Source organism: Myxocyprinus asiaticus, chromosome 38 (genome assembly GCF_019703515.2).
Source record: "Myxocyprinus asiaticus isolate MX2 ecotype Aquarium Trade chromosome 38, UBuf_Myxa_2, whole genome shotgun sequence".
Classification (NCBI taxonomy): Eukaryota; Metazoa; Chordata; class Actinopteri; order Cypriniformes; family Catostomidae; genus Myxocyprinus; species Myxocyprinus asiaticus.
Genome location: NC_059381.1, coordinates 21,425,557 through 21,452,044, shown reverse-complemented (window position 1 = coordinate 21,452,044; position 26,488 = coordinate 21,425,557). Strand labels below are relative to the sequence as shown.

General features: G+C 41.3%; 2 protein-coding genes across 4 annotated transcripts in view; both read left to right on the top strand.

The window, feature by feature from the left end:
• The window catches only part of LOC127428648 (ankyrin repeat and KH domain-containing protein 1-like), a 61,313-nt gene extending 39,276 nt beyond the window's left edge, over positions 1 to 22,037 (top strand). For all 3 annotated transcript variants that reach the window (XM_051677139.1, XM_051677138.1, XM_051677140.1), the window contains 28 exons: positions 3,571 to 3,665; positions 3,753 to 3,990; positions 6,012 to 6,203; positions 6,291 to 6,400; positions 7,244 to 7,331; positions 7,474 to 7,601; positions 7,708 to 7,851; positions 7,995 to 8,097; positions 8,421 to 9,287; positions 9,874 to 10,007; positions 10,131 to 10,242; positions 10,332 to 10,477; positions 10,667 to 10,809; positions 11,406 to 11,619; positions 14,093 to 14,268; positions 14,414 to 14,576; positions 14,732 to 14,827; positions 14,957 to 15,073; positions 15,224 to 15,389; positions 15,513 to 16,008; positions 16,312 to 16,467; positions 16,598 to 16,747; positions 17,318 to 18,981; positions 19,091 to 19,264; positions 19,441 to 19,695; positions 20,802 to 20,977; positions 21,177 to 21,341; positions 21,456 to 22,037. In XM_051677139.1, coding sequence (XP_051533099.1) covers positions 3,571 to 3,665; positions 3,753 to 3,990; positions 6,012 to 6,203; positions 6,291 to 6,400; positions 7,244 to 7,331; positions 7,474 to 7,601; positions 7,708 to 7,851; positions 7,995 to 8,097; positions 8,421 to 9,287; positions 9,874 to 10,007; positions 10,131 to 10,242; positions 10,332 to 10,477; positions 10,667 to 10,809; positions 11,406 to 11,619; positions 14,093 to 14,268; positions 14,414 to 14,576; positions 14,732 to 14,827; positions 14,957 to 15,073; positions 15,224 to 15,389; positions 15,513 to 16,008; positions 16,312 to 16,467; positions 16,598 to 16,747; positions 17,318 to 18,981; positions 19,091 to 19,264; positions 19,441 to 19,695; positions 20,802 to 20,977; positions 21,177 to 21,341; positions 21,456 to 21,515 — 6,728 coding nt within the window. In that variant the 3' untranslated portion in view covers positions 21,516 to 22,037. The remainder of the gene's footprint in view (positions 1 to 3,570; positions 3,666 to 3,752; positions 3,991 to 6,011; positions 6,204 to 6,290; positions 6,401 to 7,243; positions 7,332 to 7,473; positions 7,602 to 7,707; positions 7,852 to 7,994; positions 8,098 to 8,420; positions 9,288 to 9,873; positions 10,008 to 10,130; positions 10,243 to 10,331; positions 10,478 to 10,666; positions 10,810 to 11,405; positions 11,620 to 14,092; positions 14,269 to 14,413; positions 14,577 to 14,731; positions 14,828 to 14,956; positions 15,074 to 15,223; positions 15,390 to 15,512; positions 16,009 to 16,311; positions 16,468 to 16,597; positions 16,748 to 17,317; positions 18,982 to 19,090; positions 19,265 to 19,440; positions 19,696 to 20,801; positions 20,978 to 21,176; positions 21,342 to 21,455) is intronic.
• A 407-nt stretch (positions 22,038 to 22,444) lies between these two features.
• Positions 22,445 to 26,183, top strand: eif4ebp3 (eukaryotic translation initiation factor 4E binding protein 3). The gene is made up of 3 exons (XM_051677430.1): positions 22,445 to 22,662; positions 24,945 to 25,109; positions 25,708 to 26,183. The coding sequence occupies exons 1-3, from the start codon at positions 22,530 to 22,532 to the stop codon at positions 25,737 to 25,739; spliced, it is 330 nt and encodes a 109-aa protein (XP_051533390.1). The 5' UTR covers positions 22,445 to 22,529; the 3' UTR covers positions 25,740 to 26,183.
• Positions 26,184 to 26,488: the final 305 nt, after the last annotated feature.

Genomic DNA, 26,488 nt, shown 5'->3' with positions numbered 1-26,488 from the left:
TTCAAGAATTTGGGTGAACTTCACAAGGAATGGACTGAGGCTGGGGTCAAGGCATCAAACACACACAGACATGTCAAGGACTTTGGCTACAGTTGTCGTATTCCTCTTGTTAAGCCACTCCTGAACCACAGACAACGTCAGAGGCATCTTACCTGGGCTAAGGAGAAGAAGAACTGGACTGTTGCTCAGTGTTCCAAAGTCCTCTTTTCAGATGAGAGCAAGTTTTGTATTTCATTTGGAAACCAAGGTCCTAGAGTCTGGAGGAAGGGTGGAGAAGCCCATAGCCCAAGTTGCTTGAAGTCCAGTGTTAAGTTTCCACAGTCTGTGATGATTTGGGGTGCAATGTCATCTGCTGGTGTTGGTCCATTGTGTTTTTTGAAAACCAAAGTCACTGCACCCGTTTACCAAGAAAGTTTGGAGCACTTCATGCTTCCTTCTGCTGACCAGCTTTTTAAAGATGCTGATTTCATTTTCCAGCAGGATTTGGCACCTGCCCACACTGCCAAAGCACCAAAAGTTGGTTAAATGACCATGGTGTTGGTGTGCTTGACTGGCCAGCAAACTCACCAGACCTGAACCCCACAGAGAATCTATGGGGTATTGTCAAGAGGAAAATGAGAAACAAGAGACCAAAAAATGCAGATGAGCTGAAGGCCACTGTCAAAGAAACCTGGGCTTCCATACCACCTCAGCAGTGCCACAAACTGATCACCTCCATGCCACGCCGAATTGAGGCAGTAATTAAAGCAAAAGGAGCCCCTACCAAGTATTGAGTACATATACAGTAAATGAACATACTTTCCAGAAGGCCAACAATTCACTAAAAATGTTTTTTTATTGGTCTTATTATGTATTCTAATTTTTTGAGATAGTGAATTGGTGGGTTTTTGTTAAATGTGAGCCAAAATCATCACAATTAAAAGAACCAAAGACTTAAACTACTTCAGTCTGTGTGCATTGAATTTATTTAATACACAAGTTTCACAATTTGAGTTGAATTACTGAAATAAATGAACTTTTCCACGACATTCTAATTTATTGAGATGCACCTGTATGTATGAGCAACTGTAAACGACGCAAAACATAGGCATTTTGAGTTTGTGATAGTGCTTCTTATGTAGAAAATCACTTCCTGCCCTCCAACTGCATTTCACACCACAGCAACGCAGTGACGTGACGTCATGTGCAAACAAGCTATAAGGACATAGCTCTGGTCTCCGTGAATACAATCAGAGACAATGGTAACTTTAGCTGCATTAGCCGTGGAATCAGCTAACAAGCACATTCGGAAAGGCGATTTGCAAACATTCACAAAATATAAAGTGCAATTACTTAAATCTTCAGGATATAAAGCTGGAACACGAACAGTTGGTACTGATCCATGCTTGAGAGTAAATTTTTTTTGAAAATCCTGCTTTATATTGACCCTCATTCACAAAGCAGTCTGGTGTAAAATGATTTGCACAAACATACACGAATTTTGGTATGTTTTGGGGCACATTTTCTTCAAAAACAAAACTTGTCCACTGTGTCTTCAGTGGCTCTGATGCTGGGAGTACACGAAGACTCTTATGTTCACTTTTACAGCCAACAACAGAACACTTATGACGCTTATGAAGTTGAGACATGATTCTTCTCACTGTAACTGCTCCAGCGTGGAAAAAAATGCCGGACTCTGTGTCGATCACTCAGGGGAGGATCTATGATAAGTGGTGGTGTAGTGGACTAAAGCACTGAACTGGTAAGTGGAAGGTTGTTGGTTCAATCCCCACAGCCACCACCATTGTGTCCTTGAGCAAGGCACTTAACTCCAGGTTGCTCCAGGGGGATTGTCCCTGTAATCAGGGCACTGTAAGTTGCTTTGGATAAAAACCTCAGCCAAATGCATAAATATGAAAAATATGAACATAAAATATGAAATGATGATAATAGGGTGAAGTCCGTCACCAGTCGTGGGCGTGGCCTGCTCTAAAGTGACGTCACTTTAGAGCGGATACGAAAACCAGTCATTTTGAGACACTGTTTTTGATTAATAGAAATATAAGAAAGAGGAGTGGGTGGACTTTTAACATTGTAGGGTGGTTGTGTACACACACTGCTGACTCACATTTATGTTCAAACACCATGTAAAAGTGAATTTTGCATAATAGGTCCCCTTTAAGAACTAAAGACAATTATAAATGTAAAGACAATGATAATCAATGGTAAATGCATGCTAACCGCATGGAAATAAGGTGAACTATAGTCACAGCACCTCCTGAGATGATCAGAGATCATTTGCAGCATTCTCATAGATGACAGGATACTTGCAAACCGTTTTCAGACAAATGAAACTTTACATGCGCTTGTTCCACGAGACCTGTTCCAGCTCGTGCTGCACACCTCTGAACAAACAGCAAATCAGACACAAGCAGTTGCTATGTTTCCATCCAAGTTGTGAACTTAATTTATGCAAAAAATCTGAATATTGCAAAAACAATGTGTGGATAAATCTGCGTTTCCATTCCTCGCATTCAAAATAGTCACTTCCGTGGAAATTGTAGTGACTGTGTGACTCTTTTATTGATAAAATACTCAGTTTAGGACACGCAGATAAAATACTTTAATTTTATGACTGGAAATGACAGCACGCCACACAGTTCTGGGAGCTGTGTGTGTGTGTGCGCGCGCGTTCCTCCATGACTTTGCGGTGTGGGTCTATAAGATATTCTTTAAAAGTATCAATAAACCTGCTCTTTGGGGAAAAAGTGCAAATTTGTGTTTAACTTATTTGCTCTGCAAACTCTGTGCAGGCTTTGGATTTTTAGGACACCGGTATTTCAGAATGACCAGGGCAACAATTCAGTTGCAAGGATTGATCCGCTGGTTCATCCAGTTATGAATGAATTCAGTCACATGATTTTTTTTGATGCACATCTTGTATTCCTGTTAAATTCAATAGGAGTTTATTCTGTAAATGTGTTTCCATCATAGTTTGTGCATTTCTTCTTATCGAATAAAAAATGTATCCACCTCAAGCGAGCGTATACGTTTTCGATGTGCATTTTGGAGATTTTATTTGCATCTTGGTGTTTCCATCCAGCAGATTTTATGCGATTTCCTAAAATGCGCATAAAGCGTTGATGGAAACAGCGATTGACGTCTTTTCATTTGTCTGTTCTTAAAAATATAATAAAGTGTATTTCTTCAAGCACATGTCTTTGTGACTAACAGCATTTCTTGTCATGTGTCACTCCCGCCTGTTGCGGGTATGAGCAAAAAAATACATTTGGATGAGGAGCTTGTGAACTGGATTCAGCCGAGTCATATTTTGCGGGTGCTAGTTTCACACCCTGGTCACTGTTTAATATATTTGGCGACTTCCCAGATCCATGGTTTTGCCATTTCCCAATATTGTCTATCATCACCTGTTCGCAAGCGGCATAGGGATCTTTGTAAGACATAGTCGAAGTCCAATTACATCGTCCTATCGCCCAGACCTAATGTATAGTTATATATAGGTCTTAGTCTCAATCACTTTTTTTTTTGGTTTTGTGGTGGTACTAAGTGACTATCTACTCTGTCCCTCAGGGCACTTGGACATGGTCAGGTTTCTCTTAGAAGCAGGAGCCGACCAGGAGCACAAGACGGATGAGATGCACACTGCACTCATGGAGGCCTGCATGGTAACACCACCTGTTATACACTCAGTCCTTTAGCTACTGTTTGTGCAGCTTTGTTTAGTTAGTAATTCACGGATGTGTCCTCTGTAGGATGGGCATGTGGGGGTGGCAAGGCTGCTGTTGGATAGTGGGGCGCAGGTAAACATGCCCGCTGACTCATTTGAGTCGCCACTGACACTGGCTGCCTGCGGGGGCCACGTGGAGCTGGCAGCACTGCTGATCGAGAGAGGTGCCAACCTGGAGGAGGTGAACGATGAAGGCTACACTCCACTGATGGAGGCAGCTCGTGAGGGCCATGAAGAGATGGTGGCGCTGCTCCTGGCACAAGGTACTAGTCACCGCAACACCCATAGTTTTCTTGGTCATGTGTTGTTTGGTCGTGTTTTGCAAATAGTTTGTTCAGCGTTAATGTACTTTTAGTCTTAATCAATATAAGATATGAACTTGACATGAAAGGAATGTCTGGGGTTACATACAACTTATGCGCATCAACAGCTTTTCTGGCTTGCTGTTGACCAGCACAAAAATGTGGATTCCTCCCTTAGTTTGAAATAATATGTGAAAACACTTGGACAATAATAAACTTAAAAGTGGAAGCCTATGAAGCAAGCTATCAGCCCTGTGAATCAGTGTTGGAATAGAAACGTTTACAAAATCTCTCTGTCCAAAGAAATATTCGTAATCTTTCAAGAAATATTTACAAATAAATAAATGTTGCCTTTACTTTCTGTCTGCGTAAGCAGTGTTTACATCAGGCATTCTTAGTCTTTTTTGGTCTGTGAATCATGTTTTGGTTATAAACATTTCCACAGAAATAAACTATACACCTTAGAATATGTTGCGTGCAATTACAGAACTGGCAAATTACTTTATTAATAATACATTTGACTGTTTAGCCTATACCAAATCATTTTGGGACCCCTTAATTTGCTCAGCCTTTCTAATGAGAGGGCTGTGCTACAGCTTGACAAAGTCTGGCATTATAATTCAAAGCAAATATCTCATTGCTTTCAAATCCACCTTGCATGGTTCTTGGATCTTAACGCAAGCATTGAATCCTAGTTTGCACAAATAAGTGCCAGCAAATGGTGGCAGTTGATTAGGGTACTCAGTGGCACTTCCACCAGGGATGCATGGGAATAAAATCTTTGAAGTGTCCTGTCGCATGATGGAAATGATGGAAAAACAACTTTAAATAATAGACCAGTTCCCACGACCCCCATCTCCATCTCTGGTTTGCAACCCCAAGGTTGAGAACCTCTGGTTTACATGGAACAGAGTTCTGCAAACTCCACCCACAGGAATTGTTTCAGTAATGCATAACCAGAAAATCCACACAGAAAACAATCCATCTCAAATGGATGATTTTAGCATTAACAGCCCCACCAACTCATCTCCCTGCTGAGTTAATAATGGCCATATAGACTAGAACTCAACTTCCATTGTTTTTTTTGTTTTTTTAACTATTCAGTTGCTTGGATGGGCTCTTGTGGCCTTTGTAAGTGACCAGTGAGCTTCTGAAGAACTCTAAAGACACTGAGTACGTTTACATGCATTATCTGACACTGATTTTGCATAATAAGCGGACAGTGTGTGTGGGCATGTAAACACCTTAAACGGTTTTCCTTTATCAGGGTAAGAACATGAAAGGTTTAAGCTAAAAGCATTTGGAACACACATATTTTTGCAAATTCTCCTGATTTTGCATTCTATGTAAATACCTTCACCTGGAGCTCTTACCAGCTTATCTAATGTGCGAAAGCATTATATTTGTGCATGTTTACTTTTAAGTCAAAAGCAGAGAATAACCCAATGATTTCAAGTCTCATGTAAACACTTTTCTTGTGTTGTCAGATTTTGGTACATTTTTGGTAGTTATCAAAGCATTGGTGTGCACGTGCATTGTCCTGCTCTGATCCAAAGTTTTCCCCAAGCGCATGCAAAGGCACGTGACAGATGCTTACAAATGTTCTCCATGGTGATTCTTCTATCATGTGTTCATTGTATTTAATTATCTATCTCACATATGTAAGAAGGATATATGCTTGCATTTTTTTTTTTTTTTTACATCAAGTCTCATAGAAAACATACATTCAAAGAGAAAGTTACCCCACTAATTGCATCCTAATTCAATTTTACAATTGTTAATGTTCACGCAGTGCTCCTGTTCTCATTTTAACAAGCTTTATGTGACGGAATCAGAGAGAGGCATTGGTTCATCCGTTCAAAAACAGTCTGTAGATCTGACACGAGTCAGCTTGAGAGACACCGCCTAAGTTGTATTTACTACAGAATATTCCTTAAACAATTGTGAAATTTTACAATACAATTGTATTGTGTTGTTTCTAGGTGCAAATATTAACGCTCAGACAGAGGAGACACAGGAGACGGCACTGACTCTGGCATGCTGTGGAGGCTTCTTAGAGGTGGCTGATTTCCTCATCAAAGCTGGGGCAGACATTGAGCTCGGGTGCTCCACGCCGCTCATGGAGGCTGCACAGGAAGGGCATCTGGAGCTGGTCAAATACTTGTTGGCTGCAGGTGAGGCCTTGCATCCAATGCAAGTATTGCAATAAGATGCTGCCTGTGACATAATGGAAATTTTCACAAACCTCTCTCTCTGTTCAGGGGCTAACGTCCACGCCACTACAGCCACAGGAGACACTGCTCTGACATACGCCTGTGAGAACGGACACACAGATGTGGCTGATGTGCTGCTGCAGACAGGGGCTGATCTGGTTTGTGGATTTAATAGTTTGCAGTTTGCCCTGATTGCAGTTTTATTGTTTAGAGTTTTAAAGTTTATATACAGTACTGTGCAAAGGGTTTATGCAGTGTATATGTATAAAAATGTATATGAGGATGTTTTCAAAAATAATGCCATAAATCATTTTTATAAATAAATTAATTTCAAACAAAGTGCAGTAAACATAATCAATAATTGGGGTGACCAGCCTATACCTTTAAAACAGCACCTATTTTCTTTGGTACACTGTTGGCAGATCTGTGTTTCCAAGCATCTTGGATAACTTGCCATGTTAACTTAGTGCAATTAATTAAAAAATACTGCAATAAATAAACACAGTTAATCAGGCCCCAGCAATCTACATCTTAAAAATATATTGTTCATGGTGCGAAATGCTGAAAAAACAGCGAGATGCAACAGTTCAAACAGCAATGGCCAAAGATGTCATGCATGTGTACATAGACCAACAATTTCAAAATTTTGCTGGCGGAATACAAGAACGCTATTTCGGACAGATTGACTTGATTGCTAAATACATTTCCTGTGGACAGTAGACCAGTGATAGGCTTAAGTTCAATGATATGGAAACAGAACATAGAAAATATAACATTTCCAATATATAAAGCCAGTTTTCATAATGTATATTGAATAATTTTCCAGTCTGACACAATAATGTAATGTCTACCAGTTGTCTTCATTTGGGAACTTTTCTCAGCAAATATTGATATGCAGTTAATTGTGATTAATTGGCGTATCATGTAATTCAATTGAAGTTTCAATCGATTGAAAGCCCTTGTTTTATATAATTGATATATAAATCAATTTTTCCCCTCAGGAACATGAATCAGAAGGGGGCAGGACTCCACTGATGAAAGCGGCCAGAGCAGGACACCTGTGCACTGTGCAGTTTCTCATCAGCAAAGGCAAGTTATGAATGTTCTTGCAAAAAAAAAATTTATAGTCACTCCTTAGCATTTGATTATGTCTCATTTATCTGATTTTATTTTTTATTATTTTGTTTTGATTCTACTTTGAAATTCAAATATGCATGTGCTTTGTCTGCAGGTGCTAATGTGAATAGAGCCACGGCCAACAATGATCACACAGTGGTCTCTCTGGCTTGTGCGGGAGGCCACCTGGCTGTGGTGGAGCTGCTGTTGGCCCATGGAGCAGACCCCACCCACAGACTGAAGGCGAGTTTAATTTTGATTAATTGAGAATTACATGACCCAGATGCTAAAGGCTACGAAGCGGTCATATGACCTCTGTTAATTAGAGTTTGATATTTTCTGCTCACAGGATGGCTCTACGATGCTGATTGAAGCTGCTAAAGGTGGTCACACTAATGTGGTGTCTTACCTGCTAGACTACCCAAACAACATTCTGTCAGTCCCTGCCCCAGACCTGTCCCAGCTTACACCTCCCTCTCATGACACTTCTCAGGTAAGCTCCCAATATCTGTCTTGGCATCACTACAAATTACCCTCTTACAAATTTAACTTTTCCCTTGAGAGATAACAGGTATTTTTATATGACATGATTACAGTTTTATTAAATAGATTGTTTATTTTGTTTGATATGTGCAGGCCCCTCGAGTCCCATTCAAAGCCCTGGCTATGGTGGTGCCCCCCCAAGAGCCAGACAGAGTGCCCTCCACCATCCCCACACCCCCACCTGTTACAAACAAAGGTTAGTTTGCTCTCAAATCCTTAAGAGAGAACCTTCAGAGAGAAGAGATGTCATTTGGATAGGTCATCATAGAATGTCTAGTAGAGTTATTCTTGTCAACTGGATGTGTATGTCTGTTGCTCACTCATGTTTTTTCATCAGTAATCTAATGGTAAACAACTGATGGAGATCTGCTTGGAGTTGCCAAATGTCTTGAGCTTCAGAGAAATGCAACAGTTTGACAAAATTAACTATTAGACAGTTTTATAATAGTTTAAATTAAATACTGGAAGAGCTGATTAGCATGGTTTTGGGTTTGATTATTAGTATGTTTTGTCTCTTAGGTGCATCCAAACAGAGGCTGAGCTCCCTTCAGAGCAACTCAGTGGCCTCAGGTTGCCTAGATGCTGACCTGCTGCCACCTTTCCACCCTTACCAGCCTTTAGAGTGTATCGTCGAGGAGACCGAGGGCAAGTTGAATGAGCTGGGTCAGCGCATCAGTGCCATCGAGAAGGCCCAGCTACAGTCGCTTGAGCTCATCCAGGGCGAGCCGCTCACCAAAGACAAGATCGAGGAGCTGAAGAAGAGTCGCGAGGAGCAAGTCCAGAAGAAGAAGAAGATCCTGAAAGAACTGCAGAAGGTGGAGCGGCAGCTGCAGCTGAAGACACAGCAGCAGTTCACCAAAGAATACATGGAGACCAAGGGGCTCAAGGAGGAGCTGGGCCAGGCGGCAGGGGTGGAGATGCCCGGCACCCCCCTGCCCCTGCAAGCCACACAGCTGGGCACTGACTCCGAGAACGAGACTAACCTCAAAGAGGAGGACCACCGGCCCACCCTGACAAATGAGGATGAGGAGGAGGAGGAGGAGGATGGAGAGGACATTGACTGTGCCAAGCTGCCACAAGTGGACACCATTTTCAACAGAAAGGCAACACAGCCACCACCACCACCTACACCTCCTCAGAATCAGGTCCTCCAAAGTCCCCTGCTGCAGACCAGCTTTGTACCCATCCAGCCTTTGGCCACACAGCAGTCCACAGACTTCAGTAATGCCGAGTACCCAGGAAGCAGTAGTCCAGACCTGCAGAGAATGTTGCTGGGCCAGCATCTTACGGGGTTGGGGCCGGGACTTCTCACACAGGCACCCGATGGACTCATGGTGGCCACGCCTGCACAGACGCTCACAGACACTCTTGATGACATCATGGCGGGTGAGCTCACTGCAACTGGAGCAGCATTTGCTTAACCATTAGAAATGTATTAACTGCATTGTCTTAGCAACTGAAATTTAAGACCACATTTTATTTTAGTCCATGTCTGTAAGGTTTATAGCCCATATATATATGTTAGCGTACCACTAAAAGTTGACAAGTAACATTTAGGAAATATACACATTTAAAACACAGTCTTTCTCTTCAGGAAAAATACCAAAAATATTAATGACTCATCTTTGCATGTGTGGATGTTTATATTATTTTTGGCCAATAAAATGCTTAAATAAAACCAAGTTATACTTGCAAATCATGGTTCACGGCTGTGATGTAAACTAAATGTGATTGGCTATTTACAAAAAGAGGCGAGTCCATTATGTCCCACCTATTTCAACTGAAAAAATGTGTACACAGAACAGAAAACTACACACATTGGGCCATTTCATGGTGTCTTTGGCTTTAGACCTCATCTCCTTTAATTGCTTTTTTCTGGTTATGAAGATTTAGTCATTTCAAAACAAGGATTCATTATTAAAGGTGCTCTTTGTAATAAAACAATGTCTAATTCCATTTTTCCTCTTTGCAGCTGTGAACAACAGAGTGCCTGTGGTAAACACTACAACCTCGCCTTCTCCTCAACCCTCCGCACAGACGCCCATCAACACAGTCTCCCCATCCTCCATGCTCCCTCTGTACCCCTCAGTCGACATTGACGCACATGTAAGACCTTCCTCTTCTCTGCATGTAACATACAAAATACATCCAATTTTCAGTGAGCTGGGTAAGAATAGACAGTAATTTTTGTTAAGTACTGAAAGTATTATATTCATTCTTCCCCTTCAGACTGAGAGCAATCATGACACAGCACTGACGCTGGCCTGTGCAGGTGGCCATGAAGAGCTTGTCTCAGTGCTTATTGCACGTGGGGCCAACATCGAGCACCGGGACAAGAAGGGTAAGAGGCTCATTCAGATGTTCTCTGAAGTCACAACAGTTTGGCAAAATGAAAGAGATGTTGACATTCTCTTGTCTCTCTGTACACAGGGTTCACTCCACTAATCCTAGCTGCCACTGCTGGCCATGTTGGTGTGGTGGAGATACTGCTGGACAAAGGTGGAGACATCGAAGCTCAGTCTGAGAGGACCAAAGACACCCCTCTGTCCCTCGCCTGCTCGGGCGGCAGGCAAGAGGTACCCTCACAAACTTAGCTCACCATTTAGGACTAAAGACAAAAGCCACACATTTATAAGCTACTTTCATTTTTAGAATTGAAATTGTGTGTAATGACTCTGACCTTTCATTGTGCTGAGAGACTATTCATTTTCCATTTTAAAGGATAGCTGTATGATTAAAGATAATTACTATCTTTATTATCACAGGTGGTGGAGTTGTTGTTGCTTCGTGGTGCTAATAAGGAGCACCGTAACGTGTCTGACTACACCCCGCTCAGCCTGGCGGCCTCAGGGGGCTATGTCAACATCATCAAGATCCTCCTGAACGCTGGTGCTGAGATAAACTCCAGGTCAGAACACATGCCTACACACTCCCATCGACTTGATTAGATGACTTAAGACTCATATTAAGAGAAATTAATGGTGCTGTAAGCATTTTTATTTTCTTCATGAAATGACATGCAGAAAATGCCCCTATTCCCTGAAAGATGTCATTGAAATAAGTGCCATGAAATATCACACCTGCCTCTGTGATGACGCTAATCTCTGTGAACAAAAAAATTGTCTGCGGTCAGTTTGACAGTTGACAGTTTGAAAACGGTATTTTGCTACCGTGGCTTTTAACGTCACTGTACTTATACAAGGTCAGTGTAACTGTCCAGGTTTGTGGACATCAAATTACATGTTTATTTTTCATACCTGTGATATTAAAACTCTCTCCTGCTCTCACTGTTATCTCTGATAACAGTGGTCTCTAAGCGTCTCTGGGTATATGTGCGTATCTTTTTTTGGAAAGAGGGGCCATGACTTATTCAGCATCCAAGTCTGGTGGAAGTTCTAGGACTGTTAAAATTGCTTACGACACCTTAAAGACATACTCATTCTTTTTAGTTATAGTGTAACTCTCTCCCTCTGGCCACTGCATAAACCTATGTTACTCTTTCAGGACTGGCAGTAAGCTGGGCATTTCTCCACTAATGTTGGCAGCCATGAACGGCCATGTGCCTGCGGTGAAGCTGCTTTTGGATATGGGTTCTGATATCAATGCTCAAATCGAGACAAATCGCAACACAGCACTGACCCTGGCCTGCTTCCAGGGTCGGGCAGAGGTTGTCAGCCTGCTGTTGGACCGCAAGGCCAATGTGGAACACCGTGCCAAGGTTTGTTCCAACCTAACTTCCTGCACTTTTGCGTATAAATGTGTATTCATATCTTTATATGAACCTGAGATAGTCTGGCTTTAAAATCTATACCATATGCCTAAATTATGTACAGTTGTAGGAAGTAAAAAAGGGAAAATGCTGTTTTGCCAGTTTAATACAATGCTATTAGTAAAAACTAACACATGGTTAAACTAAATGTCAAGGTTGAATTTGAAATGCCTCCTTGGGTGATGTCAATTGTCAAAGTTAAAGGAATGTTCCAGGTTCAATTCAAGTTAAGCTCAATCGACAGCATTTGCGGCATTGTTGATTACAACAAAACATTATTTTGACTCGTCCCTACTAAAAAAAAAAAAAAGACAGGGTTACATTGGGGCACTTACAATGGAAGTGAATGGAGCCAATTTTTGCTGGGTTTAAAGGCAGAAATGTGAAGCTTTTAATTTTATAAAAGCACTTACATTAATTCTTCTTTTAAAACTTGTGTATTATTTGAGCTGTAAAGTTTAAATTGTTGTTTTGACAATCATTTTAGAGTTTTAGGATTTATATCATGTCGTCATCGCAACAAAATTATTAAATTGGATAGAAATTTACACAGAAACGCTATTTTATCACATTAAAATCACGTTAACGCATTTTGTTTACATCTCGCCACACGCCCCACCGAGAGCAAGAACCACACATTATAGTGACCAGGAGGAGGTTACCCCATGTGGCTCTACCCTCCCTAGCAACCGGGCCAATTTGGTTGTTTAGGAGACCTGGCTGGAGTCACTCAGCACACATAAAATCCCAGAGTTACATAAAACTCCGGGATTCCCTCAATGTACCAGTGCATATATGCGAACGTGAGGGACCGTCGATATTTTACATTGGTGTGCATAAATGGGTGTAGTTGATAGTGTGTGTGTTCTTTTCCCACTGTAATTCTTTCCGCTGTGTTGACTTGTTGTTGGACTCCATCCTATGACGTTTGTTATCCGGTCTGTTCACGCACATGCGCACACCTCAGTAACCGGTTAGAATGCTGCTTATGTATTTACACGCCACATTAAGATGCATTCTCCGGGAGAAACCTAGGTGTGTTAAACCGCTTTCTCTTAATCTCTTTAACGGCATAAGGAAATCGCCATTCTCGTTTACATGATGTTTCAGAATGCCGCTTTCTGCAAAAACCCTGGAATAACCTGCTTTCATAAGTGCATGTAGCTCCATACCACCCTCGGATCTGAAACCTACCATAATCTCTTACATCAGCAACAAATGGCAAACTGAATGGGATCAATGCATTACAAGCATATTGCATGAAATCAGCCCTGTAGTGGGCAAAAGACACATCTTTAATTTCAGTAATCGCTGGGATCTGATCATTTACACCTGTTGCCGAATAGGACATTCCAGACTCACACATATGTTCCTAATATCAGACAAAGATCTACCATTATGCACAGCATGCCAGAATCCACTATACTTAAAACATATTTTTTTGATTGTGCTGGATTTATTTCTTTTAGGGTATTATTTTACTCCGCAAACACTTTTGAAGAGATTTTTAACAAAGTCAACCCTGAATCAGTTTTGAGTTCTTATCGACAATAAATTTTAAAAACTTGTATACACTCTACCTTTAAATGTATTCTAACTTGTTTTTCTCCATGAAAATAGCCTTGGAAGCTGGCATGGTGCAAAATCACTAAACTCATTTAAGTGCATGTAAATGTGGTCAGTATGTTTGCATCGAGGTTGTATCATTTACATGGTGCCATCTCCTGGTGGCCATATGTAACATCGTGCTTTGTGTGGATCATCTAATGATCTATGCATCTGGTTACCTTTTGTGAGAGCTTGTTTGAAAGATAATCACCTCTTCTAAGTAATGGTATGTGATATTTTATGTTCTGTTTATTTTTCGTGAAGTTATAGGAGAAAAAGCGGCATATTGTCAAAGACATATACTTTGCTTTTACTCGCTATTTTTGTCTGTGAATAAAACAAATAGGCTGGTTGTATTCAACTCTTTGAGAGCTTTCCAACAACATATGACACATTTGATCAGTTTGTTTTTACTGATTGCAGTATGTACAGTGCAATTTTTTAAATAAATTATCAAAACGGAACACTTCTGATTTGTCTGCAAATTTCAAAGCACTTGTTCAGTTTGTCCAATGCCTACATGCATTGTAAAGTGCAGCTTTCAAACGATACCTTTTTTGTGTTGGTCAAGACTGTAGTTATTAATATTTTGATTATTTTTTTCTCTCGTGGACTCGCATCCAAGCTGAAAGGGTTAAAATTATTTTTTGTGGTAATCAACATTATGCCACAAATGCTGTCGATTGAGTTTGACTTGTATTGAACACAGAGTATTCCTTTAAAAACTAGACAATACACTTCTGAGTTGGAACACGATGTTTTTTCTTTACTGAAATGTAAAACTAAATGCTAACGGGACATTTCCTTCCACCAGACGGGCCTCACCCCTCTCATGGAGGCTGCATCAGGTGGTTATGCTGAAGTTGGCCGTGTCTTGTTGGATAAAGGGGCGGATGTCAATGCTCCTCCGGTTCCCTCCTCTCGCGACACTGCTCTCACCATTGCTGCAGACAAGGGTCACTACAAGTTCTGTGAGCTTCTCATCAGCAGGTGCGTCTTTATGACTGTAGTACACAAAGTAATCAGTGCCAGTCATTCTTCATAGATGAATTTCCCTCACAACATGTAAGAACTTCTAGAATGTTTTATCTTTGGCACTGCATTGATCATGCTGCTTTTTCTCCTGTTTATGCAGAGGGGCTCACATTGATGTTCGAAATAAGAAGGGGAACACCCCTTTGTGGCTGGCTGCTAACGGAGGCCACTTTGATGTGGTGCAGCTGTTAGTGCAGGCTGGAGCCGATGTGGATGCAGCTGACAACCGCAAGATCACTCCCCTCATGGCAGCGTTCCGCAAGGTAAGCAGTTTTACCATGGTGTTCATATAATGAATGGATTTCTTGACTTGTGATTTAATGCCACCAATGCTGTACTTTTGAAAAGATGATATAAGATGGAGAATGATTAGAATACACATGCATGAAGCAGTGAATTGTGTTTGGCATGTTTTTAGGGTCATGTGAAAGTGGTGCAGTACTTGGTGAAGGAAGTCAACCAGTTCCCGTCTGACATTGAGTGCATGAGATATATTGCAACTATTGCAGATAAGGTACAAAAGACCATTGCAGAAGACAACTTACTTTATCATGATGATTTAGAATGTATCCTGGGAAGAACATTTCTATGGCTTGATTTTCTTGTAAGCCTTTTATTCATGGATACACATTCCACTCTGTAGGAATTGCTGAAGAAGTGTCATCAGTGCATGGAGACCATTGTCAAAGCCAAAGATCAGCAGGCGGCTGAAGCAAACAAGAATGCCAGCATTCTGCTGAAGGAGCTTGATCTGGAGAAGGTTAGTTTTGTTTTCAGATGTTCACCATAATAATCACATGCTTGATGAGTATTAAACTAACTCACTACTGATTGAGGATCTTGCTGTTAGTCATATTGTGCAGCAGAATCATCATGGTAAATTTATTTTTCCCGAACTTTTTGATGACAGTCTCGTGAAGAAAGTAAAAAACAAGCTCTAGCTGCAAAGCGAGAGAAGCGAAAGGAGAAGCGCAAGAAAAAGAAGGAAGAGCAGAAAAGGAAACTGGAGGAAGAAGAGGCCAAAGTAAAAGAGGAGTTCTCTGAGATGCAGGATCAGAAGGATGACTCTGGCGAAGGTGAGAAACGCTCTCAGAGGTTCATGCCCAAATGTCATATAGAAAACATCACTCTTTACAGTATTTAGTTTTGTCAGTGCTTCCGGTAGCATCTTGTGAACTCTTGTCATTGTTGTCCTGCAGAGGTGGAGGTTCCCATTGAGCCCCCAAGTGCTACCACCACCACAACCATTGGTATCTCCGCCACCTCCATGACCTTCACCAACACTTTCGGTAAAAAACGAGCAAATGTGGCCACCACGCCAAGCACCAATCGAAAGAGCAAAAAGAACAAGACCAAGGATTCGCCCAGCGAGCCAATCATCCTTCAAGACCCACAGATGGCGCTGGCGCAGCAAAAAGCAGACAAAAACAAGATCCATGGAGAACCCCGTGGAGGTGGGGCACCTGGAGGCACCAGTGACTCTGATAATCTGGACAGCACTGACTGTAACAGTGAGAGCAGCAACGGCAGTAAAAGTCAGGAGCTTGCAGACCCACCCTCGTTGTCGTCCTTTTCATTCACTGCCCCTTTGGGCTCCCACCAGCCCCAGATCGCAAGTGAGAAAAGACAGGGACCATCACTGCAAGGCTCTCGTGAGGAGAGGGTCACAGTGTCCATCTCCAAACCACAGCAAAAGTAAGAATTGATCTTCTGCTTGCCACTGTTCTATGGCTTATTTTGCCATTCAGGTAAAAAATGCAGAGAGAAGGCATTTGACAAATCTTAGCCATGTTCAATTGTTTATTTTCTTGAACATGGTAGTGAAAATTTGGCTTTCATTTGCAAACAATTTCGAATAGCAAATTTGATAAAAGGGTTTGTTTAGGTCTCTATTGTCAATGAATAATTAACATGCCAGTATATCACATTTGCATCCTTGTGAAAAATTGTTCATGGAGAGAAAATTTAATATCTTGCTGTATTCTCATTTGCTAACAGATTGTTTGAGATCAACAGTGACTTGACCCCCAGTTCCCTACCCTCCTCGTTCAAGACCATTTCACTGCCAGTCACCTCGCCCAACATTAAGATGAATCTCACTAGCCCAAAGAGGGGCCAGAAGAGAGAAGAGGGGTGGAAAGAGGTGGTTCGGAGGTGAGGGGCGCACAAATATATATATATATATATATATATATATATATATATATATAATATAATATAATATAATATAATTTTTTTTTTTTTTATAAATACCTTTTATTGTGCTTTATCATTTCTACTCTAGATCCAAGAAACTCTCTGTCCCTGCTTCTGTGGTGTCTCGGATCATGGGTAGAGGTGGCTGCAACATTACGGCTATCCAAGACGTTACGGGTGCACACATTGACGTGGACAAGCAAAAGGACAAGAATGGAGAGAGAATGATTACAATCAGGTACAAATAAGGCTGACCGTCCATAGAAAATGTTGAGAGGAGTAGTGAAAGTTTGCACAAATGTGCAAAAGTCTGGCAGTTGTGAAAAATTTTTAGTGGGAATGTTTTAAAAATGAATGCCATAAACGTTTTATTGATCAATTAAATTGTTACAAAGTGGAGTATACATAAAAACAACTGAATCAATATTTGGTTTGACCACCGTATTTTTTTTTTTTTTATATGGCACCAATTCTCCTAGGTACACTTTTCAATGTGGTTTGCAGATAGGTTGTTCCAAGAATCTTGCCACATTTTTATGTGTTTATGCTGTCTAAATTGCTTCTGTCACTTCATGTAATCCCAGATTTACTTAATGAAGTTGAGATTCAGGCTCTGTGAAGGCCATAGCATCTATTGCATGACTCCTTGTTCTACTTCTATTCAATTCTATTTGCAATAGACAATTGACACACTACAGCAAAAGATATAAAATAATCATCTTAAGACAAATGTTTTTCTAAAACATCTAATGTGCCTTAGACTTTTGCACAGTGCTGTGTATAATTTCTTAAATGTGCTCACTTGCAGAGGTGGTACAGAGTCCACAAGGCACGCTGTGCAGCTGATCAACGCACTGATCCAAGACCCTGCCAAAGAGCTGGAGGACCTGATCCCTCGTAACCACATCCGGCCACCTGGCGCCAACACCAAAATCAGCTCCACCTACACAACCTCCACTGGAGCCACCAGCACTACTGCAGCCAGTTCAAAAGGCCTGCCATCTGTGTTGCCCACCTCCAGCATGTCTTTTCAATCCTCCACTAACTCAACAGCTCAGCAGGCTGGCAAATTGGGCAAAAGTGTGGCACAGGGTGTCAGGCCTCCCTTTGTTTCTTTGCCACCACTTGCTTATGCTCATCCTCAGCTGGCCCTTCTTGCAGCCCATACTATGCATCAGATCCGCCACCCTCGTTTGCCCATGGCGCAGTTCGGTGGCACTTTCCCGTCCTCCCCCAATACCTGGGGTCCATTCCCTGTGCGTCCTGTGAGCCCTGGTAGTGCTAACAGCTCCCCCAAACACGGCAATAGTTCTCTCACACGCTCCACCACCTCAGCTCCTGCCCATATTGATCACCCTGCTGCTTCTGTGTCCAGCATCTCGGCTCTCACTGCCTCCACCACCTCTCCCACTAGTTCTGCACCTACCAACACCCCCACGCCTTCCTCTGTCAGGAAGCAGCTTTTCTCAGCAGAGCCCAAGTCAGGGGCTGGAGTTGCTGTGGCCACTAATGGCAGCAGTGCTACCCCAACGCAAGTTGCTGCCTCTCCCATCAGCTGCACTCCCACCACCCCCACAACCCCTCCGCCTGCATCTGCGCCCATTGCTCCACCCTCACAGCATCATCCACCCACCAAGCCAGAGCCAGCAAACCTCAGCACCCCTGCTAAAGAGAAGCCCATCACAGAGCTCTCTGCACCTATTGCAGGAGCTCAATCTGATGGCTCCAGCCCCTCTGCTCCCCTGCACTTCACTTCATCTCCGTCGGGCTCCTCGATGGTGCCCGTGCAGCCTGAGAGCCGACAGCAGCTTCCGCCACAGTTTCCCTCCAGCACAGAACCCTGTTCCTCTTCCTCATCTCAGCCAGGGTCATCTCACCCTGTCACGCGCCTGCCCCCTCCCACCTGCAGCAGTACAGTTACTAACACCAGCAGCACCATACCTCATTATGCCACCCCCGGTGTGTCCCCACGCATGCAGCCACCGACACACTACTACCCAATGGCTGCAAGTGCCCTGCAGGAGCAGCAGTCTGTGTTTGTGCCTCCAGGAACTTCACAGGAGCTGCTCAAACAACCACTGCCGCAGCAGCAACAACAGCCTCCACCTCAGCCCAGCCTGGCACCTACAGGAATGCCCCCTCACTCCCTTCCAATATCCTCCACCATGGGTATGATGAACGGCTCTCAAATGCATCTGCACAGCGGAAAAGCGCAACTGCCCCCCAACTTCGGCCCTGCAGCTCTCTTCAATCACTTCAGCAGCATCTTCGACAACAACCAGGTGGGTAACAACCAGGTTTGGGGGGCCTGCCATCTACCTGCTCGCACCCCACCTGAGCAACCCTACAGTGCCCAACCTACCGCTTACATGGGGGCAATGGGGCAAATGGAAAATGTCATGCCATGTCCTGATGGCTCGAAAGCTCCAGGGTATCGCTGCTCCTCACAGAGGATGGTCTCCAGTCCCATTGGTGAGTGCTACCTGTCAATAATAGGCACTCTTGCTGAAGACCTTTTTGTTTTTTTGGAAGATTGTTTTTTTTTTTTTAGTAAAACACTTGTGTTTTCTCTGAAACACAGGAATGCATCCAATGGACCCCACAGGCAACTCCATGTCTTCATCTGCTGCCCTCACCAGCTTTACCACAAGCATGTCAGCCAGCCCTGTGTTCCTGCACGGTCCAGCTCCTGTGGGTGCACCCTCCTTTAGCCGCCAGCACTTCTCTCCCCATCCCTGGAGTGCCTCCAATTCATGTATGAAAACAAACAAGTCCTCATTTAATGCAGATACACCAAGCACATTACTTTTTATTCAAGATTATAGTTCATGTTTTCTTCCTGATGTTACCATTTTTTCTGTTGGATCTTATCAAATGTTCTTTGTTTTGCATCTGTCTCTCTTCCTGTCTAAATTATCGTGGCTTGTTTAGGTGAGTCTCCTGTGCCATCTGTGTCCTCTGGGGCATCCTCGCCTCATTGCACATCTACGGTGACTCCCGCTCTGATCCAGGCAAAACCCAGTAGCTCCAACCAGCAGGACCGCAAAGTGCCCCCTCCAATTGGAACTGAGCGTCTGGCCCGCATCCGACAAACCGGCTCAGTCAGTCACACCATGTTGCCCACCAGCTACACGCCACCAGTTGGACAGGGTGGCATCTGGTCTTTTGGAGTGGGCAGTGCCTCCGGTAAGTCTGCGGCTGAGACATACTACTAGTCAGTTCTATTAGTCAAAACGTGAAATGAGATTGTTTTTGCTTAGGTAACCCATAGCAATGCTCCGATCGATTTGTGGTCTCATAATTTATCCAATCACATAAAACGATCGCCCATTTTGCAAAAGACAGGTGATTCCTTCAAGACTTCAGCATCACTGTCATGCCATCATGGGTGTGTAGAGAACACAGGCTGAGTTTTGTAAGACAACAAACTTGATTCGGGAGTAAAGAACGATGCAGTGTGAGCGGTATGGCGAATATGAAAATCTTGTGTACAGTGTGTCGTAACAATGCGACTGAGGGTTCTTTTGTTTCAAGACCCAATTTTATGGAGTTATGGTATGTCCCAATACTTGCACACTTTTTTGCTACACACTAAAAAGTGCACACTTTTTCATCACAAAAAGAGTACACACTTTAAAGGCATAGTATAAGTAGGTGAATTGGGACACAGCATCAGTCTCTGCCGGGCATAGTTATCATAACGCGGTTACAAGATGAGGTATAATTTAAACATCTTTATTAAATGACTCCCGAGCAAACGGCATTAACAGTAGCACCTGTTGAGTCTGCAAACATGCACTTTTCCTCCATTCTCCTTTCATCTCTTCCCTCACGAGAGTGTTCCACTCATTAAAGCTCAAAGCAGAAACAAGTGAAAGAGGAACTAATATTACCAACACTGAATAAATGGAAAGGCAGATTGTAGGTATAAAAATTGTTTTTCAACATAATATTTAGATAATATAATATGATGCAAGAAAAATTTTGAAATTAATAAATATTAATAATAATGATGATATTAGTGAAATGACAATAATGGTTGGTGTTACCAACATGATAATTCAGTTAACAATGACAGTGAGCCGAAAGCTTGCACATAACCGGATATAACACGGTTAATAAAATAAAAGGTTAAATGATCGGACTTGGCCTATCAGAAGACTAGAACATTGCTAATCTGTAACGGCTGTAAAGATCCTGATTGCAGCATCCCTAGTAACCCACTATGCTAAATGTGGCGATCTGGGAAAGGTAGTTGAGTTAGTAAATGAATTTCTCTGTCTTGTTCACAGAGACAATGTCAGGCTGGTCTCAGCCCTTGATGGGAGGGCCAGTGATGCACCAACAGATGCAGGAGCAGTCTGCCTTCTCCCAGCACCAGGCTATGGAACGAGATGACACTGGGATCGTGGCTCCTTCTAACACCTACCACCAACCCCTGCCCACCAACTTCATGGATTTTCCAAAGGTGTGGTAGTAACTAATTAGCACACCCTGCAATGTGACACATTCTTTAAGAATATGATTTCAATTCCAAAGGTTGTCTTAGCTCTTTTTTCCTTGTCTATCTAAAAACCTACATTTAGATTGTCATTTTTAGTTCAGTCCAAAAAGAGGGATTGGCATTCATAGTTTTTATTGATGAATGTTTGTTTTGGGATGTCTAGGGGCTGCCAATGTCAATGTATGGTGGCACGATGATCCCTCCACACCCTCAGATGGCAGAGGGTCCTGGAGGCCCTGTATACAATGGTCTTCACACATCTGACCCTGCCTGGAATCCTATCCTAAAAGTTGTTCCCAACTCGGCTGAAAATTCAGACCCACAGCAGGTAATGGCTCTTAGTTGACCTCTGCTCCTGCTAGAAGTGAAAGCAGACCATTTTAGTTTTTGAATTGTATCCCCTTTTGCTGGACTGTAACTCTTTGAATCCTTGTTGTTGCAGGTATGGCCAGGCACTTGGGCCCCACATGTGGGAAATGTACATCTGAATCATGTCAACTAAACACAGTGATCGAGAGGCCTAGGAGCAGTAACAAGAAACACGTTAAAAAGAACAAGATAATTACCTAATTACTGAGACGTGGTATTAACCTAGATGTGTCCCCCAAAAAATGTTAAACAAGTTATGAAATTTGAGAGATGGACACCCTTGATGTGCCTAACTAAAAAGAGAGAATCAAATGTGGGATTAACGAGTTTACCACGGTCTATGAACAAATCGATTGCCTGTTCAACAGGATACATTCTGAGTAGTATAGCCATTTTGACATATAAGCCCCATGTAAAAGTGTTCTTGGTCAGCAGGGCTCAATAGGACAGTGCGCTATTTATACTTGGCCAAGAACTAGATTGCATAAAGAATGAAATCAGACCTTTTAGAGTGGTAAATACCTGTATAATTGTTTACATACAGAAAAAGGGTTCAAATGAGAGTAAATTTCATGTCGTATAGTGGCTCTACTTTATGTAGCCTGTATTAATGTGAAATATTTACCTTAATATTCAATAAAAAGTTGGAAATGTATCTGGTGTCTGAAATTTACTTTGATTGATTGGTTTATACTGTGCCCTGTAAACTGAATGAGGTGTGAGGTGCATTGCCAATCCTGGATAGAGACATAAAACCTACTGCAGGGTAATCAATAGAAAGAAAATATGGTGAGAGTATGACCTATATTTTCTGCAAGACCATTGAATGATGGTTTTTTACACCCAAGCACAATTTGTTTTGCCACATTATGTTGTGCTTTTTATACCATTTGTCCCACCGAAGCACTTTACTAGAACTCTTGCATTTCGAAGAGTTTACATTCCAGAAAGTGGCTCTAAACATTTGCTCCCTATCAAGGGCCTCTGCTTTCTGATTGGGCAGATTTTGGTAGTTTGCAGCACGTGAGAAATCTCCCTCAAACACTCCAACATGTGGAGCACACAGAAGCGCAGTAGTGCATCAGATCGTGCAAGACAACAACATCTACAGCGATACTTTAGCTTTGGTTAACCTTTAGCAGAAAACATGTCAACCAGCTGCGAAGCTTCGTCGACCTGCCCGATTCCAAGCCGCTCCATCCATGAGAAGAGCTGGTCGCATGTCCCAGACTGCTTCAGTCAGACTCCAGGAGGAACTGTGTTTTCAACAACTCCCGGTGGTAAGATGCAGACGTCTGTTTCTCTTGCATGGATTTGCATGAATATATTTTAATTTCTAATTTTAGTATTTTCGAAATGACTTTAATACTGTATAAATCGTTTTTTAGAAATAGTTTCGTGAGTTTGTCACGTGTTACTTCGACAATCACGGTGTGTTTGGATGACGCGAGTTGAAATCTGTTGTTGACAGCGAAGTCATAATACCAGAGGCAACACCATTAAAGGATCTGTAACCTTTTATGTGAATGACAGATCGATTTAAAGAGATTTCTGTAAATCTTGAGCATATTTACAAACCGTGTCGTGCCACATTAACAGTCAATATTGATCACAAGGTGGAAGTTCATGTGGAGAAATGTAATAGGGTTGTGTTTCTTCAGCAATGACCCCTTTTTACCCTATTGATTTTATTACAATAAACTCTCAAACATTTTTCATACTCATATAATTTAATTAATTTGTCTGCCAAGTCCAACAGTGGACATGGATCACATAAGAATTTTGTCATTTTTTCTTAAAGGAATATTCCAGGTTCAATACAATTTAAGCTCAATCAGCAGCATTTGTGGCATAAGATTGATTAACAAAATGTATTTCGACTCGTTCGTCCTTTTATTTAAAAAAAATAAAATAATAATAAAAAATAAAAATATGGGTTCCAGTAAGGCACTTAAAATGGAAGTGAATGTGGCGAATTTTTAGACGTTAAAATATTCATGATTTCAGTGTGATAAAATGGCTCACTAAACTTTTCTGTGTAAAGTTATAGCCAATTTTACAACTTTGTTGCCGACTGTAAAATAATAATAATAAAAAAAAAAATAATAATAAAATTAAACAACTTTACAGCTCAAATAATACGTTTTAACAGAATAATTTGAGTGATTTTATAAAATTATAAGCTTCACATTTCTGCCTTTTAAACCTTCAGAAAATTGGCCCCATTGACTTCCATTGTAACTGTCTTACTGTAACCTCGATTTTTGCTTCTTTTTTTTTTTTTTAATAGAAAAGGAGGGACGAGTTGAAAATATTTTTTGTGTTAATCAACAATATCCTACAAATGCTGTTGATTGAGCTTAACTTGTAATGAACCCGGAATATTCCTTTTAAAGTCATCATCATTTACACAACAATTGAAATCATCTTGAGTTAAATAGAATTATATTTGGAATTGTCATTGTATACGTGTTTGGAAAAAAAATCAATTGCTTTTCTTTCTAAAGCTAATTTCGTGGCTATCTTATGTATGCTAAATATACACAAAGAAGACACTAATTGCACAATTTCACAAAATTACAGCTTTATTGGAAATGACAAATATTTTCTTCACGTGCGATAATTACCTTTATTTTTCTGGTAGCACTTTGCAGTAAGATTCCATTTTATAACATTAGTTAACTACAATAGTTTTCATGAACTAGCAATGAGCAATGCTTTTACAGAATTTATTAATCTTGTTTGGTACAATTTTTGGTTATCATCTGTTTAATCAGGGAAGATTAACAACAGTTATGGATGGTGTTAACAATTTAATATTCTTTTTCTTCATTTTAATCATTTTATTAATTTTTTAAATTCATTAATACTTTTTTATTCTTATTTCAGGTTCTTAATTGGTTTTTTTTTTTTATGTATCTTGTATTTTCTTTCAAATGTATATGTAAAGCACTTTGAATGGAACCTTATTGTAAAGTGTTACCATTTTTCTTTGTTTGCTTCACACATCACATATCTTGTGTAAATATAAAGCATGCTCTTCACTAACACTGTTGTCTCCTTGGTAAACAAGTACACTAACTTGTATCAAGTGTTCATCTCCAGAGGAGACTGGCATATTGTCAAACAAATCTCTTTTGATATCTAAGAACTCTTGAATCTGCAGTTTATTTGAATTCCTGGTTTGACTACTCTTATTTGACTCCAATATCAGTCATCAGTACAGTTTTTCAGTAACTCCAGCAGTGTTGCAAAATTTTCCTGCTTAATGCCGTTCTTCGGTCGCTACAGGACATCTAAACGGGGGTGCCTTGATTTCTTACCTGTGTGTATTTAGACAGCACCCCCCTGTCAGCTCTCTTTCTTATTTTCATTACTCCAAGATGAGCAAAACAACTCCACAGGCTCTAACTAGGGTGACATAAGATGTTTTTTTTCCTGTATTCTTGGATTGAACAGAACTCAAAAACACAGGAAGAAAGTCCCTTGAAAGAAAGAATGCTTTGAACTTGTGCTAACTTTTCGGAGGCCTTCAAAGCTAATATTGATATTTTCCCTGCAGGGACTCGGATCACCTATGATCGAAAGTTTCTCTTGGAATGTCGAAACTCGCCGATTGCACGCACCCCACCCTGCTGCCTCCCCCACATTCCGGGGGTCACCACACCCCCAGGGCAACCCCAGGCTAAGCCAGCAGAGCAGGACTACGATAGCAAGGATTTCTCTGGTAAGAGACTCATGTCCACGCTCATATTCACACTTATGTTACATCTTATGTCGCAAGTGCCCCAAGAAGCAACAACTCCATCTGATTTCTCTCACATGTAGCCCAATGAAGTGTGTGTGTGACTAGCATTTGCAGTCATTTTCGATTTCAGCCTTAAGCAAACCTGAGGAACTGGTTTAAGCATATTCTTAATTTATTGTATCCCCTTCTGTGTGCCGCAGGTACTCAAATACACTTGAGTGACATGGTTATAGTCGTCTATTAGAATGCAGTGTTCAATACAAAGAGAAAGTTGTGTATTTCAAGATTTGAAAAGTGATTATAAAAGAGGATCACTTTACGATAAGGTTATATACAGTAACATGTTAAGCCAATCTAGGCTTAAGGTCCCTCTTCAGTGTGACTGAAGTCACTTCATGAGAAACGCAAACAAATGTGCATCTGACCTTCTCAGTGTTGGCAAGCCTGATTTCCATTTCAGGGGAATATACACACCGTTTGTACCAGGTTTCACGCGATAGGGGTGACGCAAACTAGATATTACCGTGACATAACACTTTGAACCCTCTAACCTTCCTTCTCTCTTTGTCTGTCTCAGTTGATGACAGCCAGTTTTTGATGGATATGTGATGGATGTCTCCAGCTCCTATGGAAAATGGACTGTTTCTGCCTTTTCTACCAGTGCTCATGATCTGGGAAAAGAACACACCAACTGTGGATTCCTGTGTTATTATGATATTTTCTTTATCTTGAATAATGAAATGCTCAGAGCAAGTGGCTCTTTGCTGTGGAAATGAGCATTTGGAGTTTGGTGGAAGTTGAGGTGAAAATTTGCAAGTTGTAGCCTCTGCTGTTTTGAGGTTTAATTTTCAACAGCTACAATTCAGTGCCTTGTTCTACAACCATTCTGAAAGTTACTGTATGTAATCTACATTTTAATAGTTAAAAGTCAGCTCTTTATTTTTGTAATGGGATTTAGTGACTAAATGCAACTCAAACTCCTTAAAAGTCATAAGCCAGAAATCAACTGTTTTTGTACTCTGGATATAATATGAACATTTGGAATAAAATGCTAACAAAATGTATCTCTCATGGACTTGCTTGTTTCTTGTTTAAAATGACATCATCTGGTGAAATCGTATATGCTAGTGGTGGGTCATGACCAGGATGGGAAAATTAACACCTGTGTCTAACCAAAACTGTTTTTCTTATCGACCAGCCACTGCGGTTTTGGATTGGCTTTTGACAAGAAAGAATTACTGTTTAGAAACAACAATGCATTTCAATGCTTGAAGTAACACAAAAATTTTTCACAACACAAAAACTTTTATTTCTCAAATGTTAAAAATAGATAACGGCAGTCACATACACTCAATGAG